Below are 12,878 nucleotides of genomic sequence, written 5' to 3' on the forward strand. Positions count from 1 at the left end.
AGATGGAGGCAGTGTATCAACTAGGGATAACAGCAACTCTTTTGTACCAAGCTGAGTTCCAAGTCCCAACTCTGCTACTGTGATCTCTGGCAAATTAACTTTTCTAAGTGTCATCATCTTCTTTTCTAAGTAGAAGAATAAATACATTTTGTCTATAAACCATCATGTGAAATAACTGTGGCTAGGAGATTGGAAATTCAAAATTTTTTGTTTAAGAAAAGCAATATAATATACATGGTGTACTTATATAACAACACCTATGGGGTCTGAGGCAACACCTCATAATCAGACATTAATATTTTTGCAGTATGAACTTCCTTAGTATGAACTTTAAATGTTCATACTAGGTGGGATAAATAAAGACCATCAATAGTCTCACATTAGTGGATGTAAGATTTTATGGGCCAAAATTACGAAAACAAAAAACTTCTGATTTTCAAAATTTGTGAATTTTTTGAATTGTAAATGAGGGACTGTGAGTCTGTAACATCTACTTTAAAGGCTTGTGGTGAGGAATAAATGAAAAATGCATTTAAAGTGATTATCACATGATAAGAGCCCAAAAAAGTAAGACTATTATTAAGAGCTATTGACTGATGGCTCCTTCACAAATGATGGGACACTGTATAAGGCCTGTGACTGGAAGTCTCTCTCAAGGCAAGGTTAAAATGTCTGATCTGATTCTAGAACTTGCATCACCACTAATACCAAAGCTCTAATTGAGCAGTTATCCTAGATATCCAAGTTATTCAAATGTGAAAGAACCAAAGGATAATTTAAAATAAAATACATTTTTTATGAATACTAATCCATTTTTAGATTATTAAGCAAAAATTCAAAATTTATAGTTAGTTCTGCTATAACTATTTTGAAAACATGATTTTGCTCCAACACTATTTATTATATCAGGGAACAATTTGAGCATAATGTGCATTTTGCATTTGTTTGAGAGATTTCATCCAAATGAAACATTAGGTGAACATAGAAAACTGCACGCAGGTGAACCAAGCCATGGAGGCGTGCACAAAACACACACCCCTCTCAGGAACAATGCGCCACAGCCATCCACATCTGGTGTTACAAATTTCTACCTGATTCAGATCACCGGCTGGCCTGTCATCATTTCATTTTAACCCACATGCTGCAACTCTCCTACACCCGCTCCCATGAGCAAACTTCACTTCTTTTTCAAGGCAAAGTGCCATAATTATAGTAGTATTTATGCATTTATTAATGCTTCACATGTAAAACGGGGCTGTTTATATTAGGTTTCGGTCTTTCTTTTACTGTGCCAATGACAAAGATTTTGAGTGCTGTGCCCCTAACCCCATTTGCCCCATAAGCCCTGTGGTTTCATTGCACAATTAGGCATAACTCAGTGATTTTTAGGAACACATATGCCCTGTTATAGCAGAGCTAACTGTCGTTCATCATACCTGGTGTGTACTGTACCTACCTTTTGGCATGTAAACAAAGTTAATACAATATCCAGGCACATAAGAACAAGTACTCCAACTAATTTACAAAAGTAGGAAAGCATAACATAAACTTACTTTTTAATATGTTATTCTACAAAAACCAAACTTTAAGTAAGTCAAATTTAGTAAAAGTGAAAGAGAAAGACTGGTGGAGTTAGCATTAGTGTGTGGAAAGTGGTTGCTCCAAACTGGCACATAACTCTCTTGAGTTAAACCCCTACCACCATAACTCTATTCTATTCTCTAATCCTCTGTTGATTTTTTTTTTAACATCTTTATTGGAGTATAATTACTTTACAATAGTGTGTCAGTTTCTGCTTTATAACAAAGTGAATCAGCTATACACATACCTATGTTCCCATATCTCTTCCCTCTTGCGCCTCCCTCCCACCCTTCCTATCCCACCCCTCTAGGTGGTCACAAAGCACTTAGCTGATCTCCCTGTGCTATGCGGCTGCTTCCCACTAGCTATCTATTTTACGTTTGGTAGTGTATATATGTCCATGCCACTCTCTCACTTTGTCACAGCTTACCCTTCCCCCTCCCCATATCCTCAAGTCCATTCTCTAGTAGGTCTGTGTCTTCATTCCCCTCTTGCCCCCAGGCTCTTCATGACCTTTTTTTTCCTTAGATTTCATATATATGTGTTAGCATACGGTATTTGTTTTTCTCTTTCTGACTTACTTCACTCTGTATGACAGACTCTAGGTCCATCCACCTCACTACAAATAACTCAGTTTCGTTTCTTTCTATGGCTGAGTAATATTCCATTGTATATATAGCCATTATTAATCCAGAACATTGTTCAAAGGATGTTCTTAGGGATATCACCAGGAGTGCTTTAATAAAAGGATGCATTCTTTTTTGTATTAAATAAGAATATGGCCATATTTTCAGATTCATAAACAAGTGTACAGTGATGAAATGAAGCGATATCCGGGGTGCTTTAAAACACTCCGGCAAAGGAAGAAAAACAAGGGAAAAAAGGGATATTCCAGACAAATGTGGAAAAATTTGGTAATTGGACTCAGTATTATGATTATATGAGGGTTCATTGTACTATCCTCCATTAAACATTTTTTTTTTTTTTTTTTTTTTTTTTGCGGTATGCGGGCCTCTCACTGCCGCGGCCTCTCCCGCTGCGGAGCACACGCTCCGGACGCGCAGGCCCAGCGGCCCTGGCCCACGGGCCCAGCCGCTCCGCGGCATGTGGGATCCTGCCGGACCGGGGCACGAACCCGCGTCCCCTGCACTGGCAGGCGGACTCTCAACCACTGCGCCACCGGGGAAGCCCTAAACATTTTTTTTAAGAGCTCGATGTTTCAAAGTAATTTGGTAGTTACTGGGTTAAACCAAGTAAGATTCTGACTGCAAGACTTCAGGGGCTTATACTGTCAGCGTGCACGGTCCGCATCCTGGCGGGCTGCCATTCCCACTCTTCTTTGACATGGAACCCTTTCCTTGGCAGAGAGTATCCAGGTGAGCCATGTTCTGTGGACTATACTTTGGACATCATGATGTACAAGTTCTAGTGGATACTCCAAAATGTTCTCAGAAATGGCGTACAGTGTTAGTCAGAAGAGACAGCATCATCTAGGTTTTCTCTCTGATCTTTGATTTGCCTCACAAAAATTATTTGTTGTCACTGTCACGAAGAGCAATCAATCTGTGGTAGCAGTATTTATAAAGTTCACACTTAAAAATTTTACAAAGATGCCCACGCTGCTTTCAAATGAGAATAAAAAAACAAATTGCAAACCAAATAGTATGATACATTTTTTAATAAAAAAACAAGTATATAGGTTTGTATATGAATAAAATAAATGACTGGGCAGGGTACCTAAACTATTAGCAGTGGTTACAACTGGGGATGATATTGGTAGCGGGGGTGGAGTGGGGGAGGAGGAAGCACATTTTTATTGTTTACAGTTCTTTCTGGAATAACATATTGTTTTTTAACAAAAATAAAGATAAATTATTTTAGTTAAAAATCAATCTATGGTGCTGGGATAGTGGTCACCCTTAGAGGGAGGTAGGATACAAGAGAGGCTTCTAGAATTCTGATAATTCTCTATTCCTTGATCTGAGGGCTGGTTAGTGGGTTTGTTCACTTTGTGAAAATTCATTTAGCCGTATATTTATGATTGGTCTATTTTCTACATAAGTTCATTTAAAAATTGCTTTCTAGTGACTTATTAAATAGCACCTTGTTTTAGTTTAAATGCATGAAATTTTTCCTTATTCATATATTCCACAGTTTTCCTTTCCCACATTCATTACTATTTATTCTCTCTAATTTCCCCTTAATGTGGCTGCATTGCAAAGGCTTTGTTAGTAACTTTTACAGAAGGTGAAATCCCTAGCTGATAAAAATGGCATATAAGAAAATCACTCACGTCTTATGGTGTGAGGTGGACCACGAGGTAGGGTCACAATCCTGCTAGCTAGCCATTCATCAGTATGTGGTAAAAAGATTTCTTTTGAAACATATAATTACCTAAAATAGATGGAAAGGAATAATAGAGACGCTAATGTAGCTGATAAATAGGTGATACAACCAAAGGCCTAATGACAAAGGGAAAACAAAAATTGTCTATGGTTGTTCTCCCTACATCAGATCCTAGGTATACTTTCATGAATATGGAATTATGAGTGTCACAGTTGGAAGGAACTTCAAAGATCATTATTCCATCTCATACTTTCTCAACTAGATTTTGATTTGAAAAACATGACTAATAACAGAAAGGTCTAAAATTTGCAGCTGGTTGTTAAATGGTTGTTTGCTTTGATGGGACAGGTCCTAGGCCATATGAAATTAGAAGTTCATTTAACCAAATACTTGTTGTTTTCAGAAGATAAACAAGGCAAACAAAGCAGGTGAACAAGGACATAAGATTAAGCTGCAGCTTCATGTACTTCCTATAGCAGAGAAAATGATTAAAACATCTTCTCATTATCATTAAGGAACCTATGGGTTATTTTCAGGTTTGGTTCTAGTGCCACATATCTTGAGCTAATCTGAAATACAAATATACAAAAGTAACATTTTATAAAAAATAATAGTTTAAGGTGTGTAAGGGGTAGTCACGAGACAGAAAAGCAAGCACTATAAAATCTACATCTTTAATGTATCTAGTAGTGAGAAACAATATTAGTATTTTATTCATGAAGACTACTTAAATAATATTTACAACAACTTTATGGGCACATATATGTACATTTGTACATCAAAGTATTTTTGGAAAGAAAAGACCAAATAAATCCTGGGTCATAATTTTATCACTCCTAAATTTTCCTTATTTTTAAAAAACAGTAAAGATAATTTAAGCCTACTATTTTCTAAAATGTCCTAATCAACTTGTTGTAGCATAGTAAAACTGAGTTGCTACCATACTGACTTAGGTATTTTAAAGGGCAGCAAATATTTTAGAAACTTAAAACACACGTTTTCTGTTGAAATTTTACATTTGCTTAGAATACAAAAGCACAAAACAGAAGGAATTTCGTTTTCTGCTTGCTGAAGGTATTTGGGTAAACCTAGCTTTTAAGATGGTCTTCTTTCAAAGATTTTTAAGAAGTTTCTGAAAGGGTACTGGCAACAAACCCTTTTAAAAGCTGACTTGTCAATTTCATTTCCCTTGATTTTGAAGAGACTTATCTTAGATTTCCTTTTGAAATATTTCTTCCAAATTTTCTAACCATGCTTGGCTTTACTTTATGGATGTTTCTTTTATATTCTAGAGAAGAAATAAAAAGATACATAAATATGGTAAAAGTATCATTCAAAAAGAATTTTCACCATTCGTTAAACTTCACAGCTGTTAATTAACCTGATTTAAAACAGAACACCAACAAAGAAAGATTAATACCTTTGGTTTGAAAGTAGAAATTCATTTCTCCACATTGTAAACTGAAGTTTTAGTGCACGTGTACGTACACCCCTTCCCCTGCCCCAAAGCTATCAAGTGAAGTCAGTGAATAAACTACCACATTTACTTCTGTTCTTGAACTAAGGAAAGACTACTTCTGTGAACATTGTTCCCTTTCTTTTGTGCATCATCAACTTTTGTTTTTCATTCTTTGGATTATTTCACAAGGACTTTCAAACTTCCATATTTTTCCAATTTAGAAGTATCATTTGAGTCCAGTACTTCTTTTTTTTTTTTTTTGCGGTACGCGGGCCTCTCACTGTTGTGGCCTCTCCCGTTGCGGAGCACAGGCTCTGGACGCGCAGGCTCAGCGGCCATGGCTCACGGGCCCTGCCGCTCCGCGGCATGCGGGATCCTCCCGGACCAGGGCACGAACCCGTGTCCCCTGCATCGGCAGGCGGACTCTCAACCACTGCGCCACCAGGGAAGCCCTTGAGTCCAGTACTTCTTAATGTGCTGATCCTGATCCCATAGCTCTTTTTTCCTTTCACGGCTACCTCTAAAATGTGTTCCATCTATCTATGTCCACTCTTCTGGTTCTTCTTCGGTGTTCACAATGATTCTCTACTCAACAAAGTGTTGTTACAAAAGGGGGCCACTGACTTCTTTATGGGTCTGTCTAATCTCTCATCCATTTTCTTGATCACATTAGGTTTTAGTTTTAGGGGCACATATTCTCTTGACACTATTTCTTATTTCTCTAAATGCTCAGTAAACAGAGTTTCCTTCTTTCCCACTGATGTTCCTTTTTTTTTTCTTTTTAATTTGTACACTGTTAGTTGGAGTCAGCTGAATACATTCTAAGGAAGGCAGCCCCAGTTCTCTTTTACTTTTCTAGTAATTCCTGATGTGTATTTGGCCATTTTCACTTGGATATCCTAATGTACATAAACCATTATCTTCCCTTAAACTAATACCTTTTTCTAAGTGCTCCATTATCCTTAACAAGACAAAATCTTTCCTCTTTGGCAAGTACTGTAGTTTAGTATTCTCTCCCACTGTTTTCTCTATAGATTATTCATCTCTCTTTACATATAAGATATTTGATGCATTTTATACTATTCTTAGAAAATAAGCATATTAGGAAACCTAAGTCTCCATTATTTGAGAATTATCATAAATTTATTATTTGGTTGCAGGATTATGACTTCCTGGAGAACTTTTTCAGAAGACCAGTGGGACAGTACATATCTACAACAACTGCATATACACAATGTTAAACATTATTAAATATGGCATGTTGAACCAAATAATCATAGTAAATTCTTCTTTTCAGGACTTCATTGTTTGATTTTTAAATCTGCACGAAAGACATTTCCACTGAGCTTAAGGTAAACAACTGCCACTGGGCACCACAAGAAGTAAGGATTTATCAATGCAGCTTGGCAAAGCTATTGAGAAATTTTATATTACTCTAATGAAAAAGCATTGACAGAAAAAAATTAATAATAGTTTTCATGTTATTCTTAGACATACTCGTTATCTCATGAAACCGCTTTAAATTCCAAGTGCTATAATTATAAGTTCCTTTAGAGAAGAACCAAACTGGGTCTTAATGATCTTTATATTCATCACAGAACCTAGCACATAGTGACTGCATAGTAAATAAATACTTCCTGATTGAAGTCTTAGGAACTACAGTGTCAGAGAAACATAGGTCTGGACACAAAGGCCTAGAAATTGGTGGGTGCTATATACCTCTAGTTTCACTGAAGATGTTTCCTTACCATGGACTCATGTCACCTCCATATGCAATTGAGAGGATGTAATCACCACCATCAGCATTTTTTTTCAACTTGCTAATTGGAGTTAAAATATGATTGTAACTAGGTATAGACTGGAACCTCACAATAATTGCACAAATGAATCAGAGGCCAAATTATTAAAAATAAGAGGCTAAGAGAAAAATTTCAAGTGGATATAGTTTATCTGTAAAATATACTTAATCACTAACCTATTAAATAACATAGTTAATTATTTCAATTATTAGTTAAATTATTTACACACTCTTCTGCAATACGAGGCAGTATGGATAACAAAAAGGGTACAGAATATAGAGTTAGGAGATCCAGTTCCGGGTTCTGGCTCCATCATGAAATATCTCTGTGATCTTGGGTGAGCATGTTTTTTATTTTGTATCTTAAGTTTTCTTATCTGTAACAGGGATAACCACACTCACCATGTACAATAATAAAGGTGATGAGTACATAAAAGGAGACTCTCATGAAAACACTGTAAAAATACGTAAAGTACTATACATATGTTAGTTAATCATGTTATTAAATATCAAAATAAGAGCTGAAACATACCCATTGTTGGTCTGTTTTCTTGGAAGTGCTTATCACTTGAATTATCTTGGTGAACACGCTTGGCAGATCCAGAATTTACCTCAGCACTTAGTGAGGTATTTGATGTAGAGCTTCAAGGGAAAATTTTTATTTTAGTAAAGTCTTTTTTTATATCTCTAAATTCAAATACATATTCTACATTCAATAATGATTAAAGAAAACGTGAAATACTAAAATATTAAGTTGTAAAATCCCATAGAAGTAATTGGAGATACTAAATAAATTTTTGGCCCATAGGGAAGTTTAGCAGTGTGTGATTTTAATGACGTCCAAATTGGAGATTATGAGTAGAGGTGTATGTCACAATTCTTTAACAGAGCATTTCAGGGTGCTGTGCTGGACTGCATGCAAGCACTGTTATTCAAAGTGTAGAGATAAGGAGCACACTGCAAGAGGTGAAAAACTAATCTCAGATTACCAAACCCCTAATCTGGGGAATATGAACAGGTGAGATTGTTTGCAAACCTTGTTTTTAAATCAAAGCATGGTAATAGAATGAGAATCTCTCTCTGATTATTGCAATTATAGAAAGTGAAATGAAAAGAATGACCTATTTTCATTTGTTTTGTCTTCAAAAATTTATATCACTCTCATGTTATTAATGGGTCAAATTTCTAACTCAATTTGAGTTGACATATTACAAAACACCTATTGTGGCCTCATGTCGCAGGATATACAAGTGAGTAAGGCACAAACAACCCATGTCCTGAAAACTTACATAATAGATATATGGTGGGATGGGGGAAAAATAGGACAAATACACAAAATAATACAAGGCAGAACAAAAAACAGCACCACAGGTTTTCAAACTACAAGAAGCCACAGGTTCCTGAGTTCAGAAGAAGAATGAAAAATGGAAGATTTTGTGGATGAGATGAGATTGATCTGGGTCCTGAAAAATAGCAATCCAACCCTTCCCAGTCCTACAGAGGATCAAGTTTTAGCAGGCAGGATTGGAGGTCAAAGTGGGAGATGAACATCCCTTTCCACACTGATTCAAATAAGCTAATTTTAGGAAATTTCTGGCTAGTCAAGATATTATATACCACTTTACAAGTTATTAATTTACAAGATATTAATTTGCTTGTCAGTTGGATTAACAATTGGAGGCTTCCCTTTATGGCAACAACTTGTTCTGGTAATCCTAAACCTGTGGTAAAGTGATGTGGGTTTATGTTTGTGGAACAGGAGAATATGGGTTATATGCTCAATGAAACTAGTCAGAAATGGCAATTTAATATGTTAGCAAAGAAAAATGGGTATAAGCACAGTGAATGCTGGGAAAAATAAGTCAACCTATGTATCTAAATTTTCTAGAGCCTGTAAGAGAAATGATTATGGTGTTCATAATGATGATTTTGCCAGCTCTGTTCAAGAATGCAAATATCTTCCCAAAATGGTTACAGAGTACTTGTGTTATGAAAGTAAATAAATTCAGTTGTAGAAATTTTCTATTCACAAATGGTGCCAAATAAACTAAGTTACTATAAATCTATTTTGGATACTAAAACATACAGTTTTGATTATATATATATATATATCAGCTGTCTAAGGAAAAAATTCTTTTTGGGTCATTTGGTGATTTTATGTCTTCAAGTGTAAAGATCAATGTCACTGGTTACTTTCGATGAGGGTTGTTTTCCCTGCAATATATCTTAAGGTTTTCTTTATTATTTTATGGTATGATTCTTCACTTTGGTTAGTTCTAAGACCTTGTTTTCACTCATAGATTGTTTTTATTTGAAAATCAGGGTTTTGAATAAATCTATTTGAATAAAACTCACATTTCTAGGAATGAAATCAAAGCCTAATCAAATAAGTTATGTATTTATATATAAGTAAAACACACTCAAACATTTTTAGGATTTAGGTAACATAGTCAACTAATAAAATATTTAACATTTGTTATAAATTTGTTAGATTTATATTAGATCACAAAATAAAAAGACCTAAAATTGGTATGGGTACAAATTCAAATTATTTTAAAGACTGTTTTGAGAAGAAACCTACAGAATCTTCTAGTTGTAGGCCAAATGTATTTCCATAACTATTAATAAAAGTTAAGATTAGTCTTTTGTTCCCTTACATAGGTATAATATTTTTGCTTGATAAACATAATACATCTCATATTCTTTCAGTGGAGATAATTTCTAGTTGGAATCATAGACATTTTTCAAAATAAACCAAAGATGTATGTAGGTGTGAGACCACTTTTGAGTGCCAAGAAAGACTGTGGAACAAACAAAAAACCAACCAACCAACCAGACACAAAACAAACAAAACCCCAAACTAATAAATACAATTTATAAGAAAAAATTTACATATATATTTGTGTATTTGGTAAATTGATACATTTAGTTAAAATAGTCTGTTACAGTGATTATATAAATTGAAATGATTACACATCTGATATTCTCAATTTCAGTAGTTACTAAAAAATTCAGTCTGGTAGTTTTCTGGAATATCCAGTGCTTCTAGATGTTATTATTTTTTTCTTTTGAGAGAAAAACTGATAAAAAATAAAAAAGTAATTATATACATGGAGCTGTTCCTCATTTTTAAAAACCATAACAAAATATACACACACCTAAATATGTACATAAAGCTGTTAAGTGGAAAATACCAGAGTCCATTACTCTCAAGCTCATGTAGATTTAATTGGGGGAAAGGAAGATTCTTTTAAAAAGTAATTATGTACATTTCTAGCATTAATCTCTTTTAACCTTAGTTAATGGCAGGATCTAATTATTGGTACCAGAGGGAATGTAACAGAGCAATTAATAGGCTATGAGAAATCTTACTTTCTTTAGTTGTCCTTTAATTTTATTTCGGAAGCCCTTTAACTCATCTAAACCCACTCCAAATACACAATTTACATACCAGGACATTTCTTGAAAAATCATTTGGTTTTGATAATGACTCTGTTTACATTTAAAAGTTATTCTTAGCTATAAACTTTTGCTACATCTTAGTTACAACAGCAGAGCATGCTACCAGTGAAGAACAAGGAAAGTTCCCAGCATTAATTAAAGAAAAGAATAACATGACTCACACAATGAAAATTAGTGACAAGATGGGTAAAACAGACGATGGTGGTTAGCTAGGCTAAGCGACTGATTCCCATATATGACTAATTGCACAATTCAAATTTGTGACACAGCAAAATACAAAATTGTAAATGTCATGGATAGTCAGAGACATTCAGGAAAAATCAATCCATGAATTTTAAACATAAACATTTCAAGACTCCACTGGTACTTTGGACAGATGCTAAATGCAACTATGAGATGATACTCTATGTGGCACAAATAAATAGGCTGTTTGTAAATTTGTTAGCACTAGCCCGGATGATAACACGTCCATGGTGGAATATAGGAAACTTAAAAAATAGTTATCTTAAGATTGTATGCTCTTCTCTCCATAATCACATGTTAAAGAAAAAGAGGTAAAGCAAGTCAGATCCATTTTACAATTTAACCATTCACTGTATCTTGTCATTGCATTCTATGCTACAGGATATAAAGACTATATAATGGGCTTCATGTCATATAACTCAATATATTTAAGACTTTTTTCCTTGTCTTTAATTTTTAGCTGTTTTACTGCTATGTACCTAGGTATGTTTCTCTTTGTATTAATGTTGCTTGCAGTTTGCATTGCTTCTCAAACCTGTGATTTGCCAACTTTGGTCAGTTTTGGAAAATTATTAGCCAGCATCTTCTCAAATACTGTTTTTTCCCATTCTTTTTCTCACTTCTTTCTGGGACTCAAAATACACATATGCTAGACCTTTTTAATTGTGTCCCATATGTCTCTTTTTGCTCTTCTCTATATTTTTATCTTTTTATACTTTTGCAATTGGTTTGAATATTTTTCTATTAACCTATCTTACAGTTCACTAAACTTTCTTCTGCCATGCCTAATCTGTTAAATTGATTTGAGTTTGCAATTTCAGTATATTCTATTTTTCAGTTCTAGAATATCCATTTGATTCATTTTAATAGAATCCAGTTCTCTGGGAAATTATCATCTATTTTATTGAACTTAATCACAATTAAATTTTTAAAGTCCCTATCTGATAATCTCAATATCTGTATCACTGCTTCTCTAATTTGTTTTTTTCTCTTGATTTTCAGTCATTTCATCCTGTCCCCTGGCATTCTTGGTAACTTTTGCTTAAGTGCTTAACACTGCATATGAAAAACTGTAGAGGCTGGAGGTGGTATATTCTTCAGAGATGATTTAATTTTCTTCTGGCAAGTAGGCAAAATAGAGCTAGATCACCTTGATCCAAAATGGGATTGAACTGGTCAAAGGTCTGTTTCAGGCTTTCAAGAACCAGTCTATTTCCAGTTTGCCCCACTCCTACCTAAAGCATAGGCCTTCAAAGATTTCAAATAAAACCCTGGGCGTTTAACAGGGCCTTTTCTCCATGATGATCCCTAAACAACAATTTTTGTGTCCTGGTCCCATGAGAAGGTCAAAACTCTGCTTATTACTTTAGCCTCTTGGCAGCCACTTTTAGCTGGTTTTGTGGCCTCTTATTACACAGAGTTTAGAAATTGGCCAAGACCTTGAGGGCAAAAGCTACACAGATTTTGTTTCCCTAGCTCAGTGAGATGTTGATAGCTATAGGCTTCCATTTTTGGCTTGACCTCTATATTTGATGCCATGAACTGGCAAATGCTAAATGGAAAAAAAGAGGCAGAGAAGGTCTCGTTCTCCACAACTTGTTTTCCTTTCCTCTGAGATCTTAGACCCTCAAGTCCTGGCTGTGTTGGTTGTTCCCGAGTGCCTTCAAGCAGCTGTTAGTTGAATTTTATCAGTTTTTATAATTGTTCCTGATGGAAAACTTGGTCTGATACAAGCTACAATGTCATAGCCAGAAACAGAAGTCTATTCACTCATCACATTTTAGTCATACATCAAAATCCATTAAAATAATATAATTTTAGGACTGAAGAAATTCAGTAATGTCTGGAGGGAGAAATACCAAATGAGTAAAAATTGTCAACAGAAGAAAACTTAAATGACCTTTCTGAAGGCCAGAAGACTTTTAAATTTATTTTTAATAATCTGAAATATGGAATACTTTATACAAATATCAAGTGAAATATTTGGGC

The 12,878-nt window shown here is 34.8% G+C and overlaps 1 protein-coding gene across 2 annotated transcripts in view; it reads right to left on the reverse strand.

Moving 5' to 3' along the window:
* Positions 1–3,918: 3,918 nt before the first annotated feature.
* Positions 3,919–12,878, reverse strand: part of KIF18A (kinesin family member 18A) — an 80,320-nt gene continuing 71,360 nt past the window's right edge. For both annotated transcript variants that reach the window (XM_019948502.3, XM_073808723.1), the window contains 2 exons: positions 7,717–7,826; positions 3,919–5,215 (listed from right to left, as the gene is read on the reverse strand). In XM_019948502.3, the coding sequence (XP_019804061.1) occupies positions 5,133–5,215; positions 7,717–7,826 (193 nt within the window). In that variant the 3' untranslated portion in view covers positions 3,919–5,132. The remainder of the gene's footprint in view (positions 5,216–7,716; positions 7,827–12,878) is intronic.

This window comes from Tursiops truncatus, chromosome 8, assembly GCF_011762595.2.
Source record: "Tursiops truncatus isolate mTurTru1 chromosome 8, mTurTru1.mat.Y, whole genome shotgun sequence".
NCBI lineage: Eukaryota > Metazoa > Chordata > Mammalia > Artiodactyla > Delphinidae > Tursiops > Tursiops truncatus.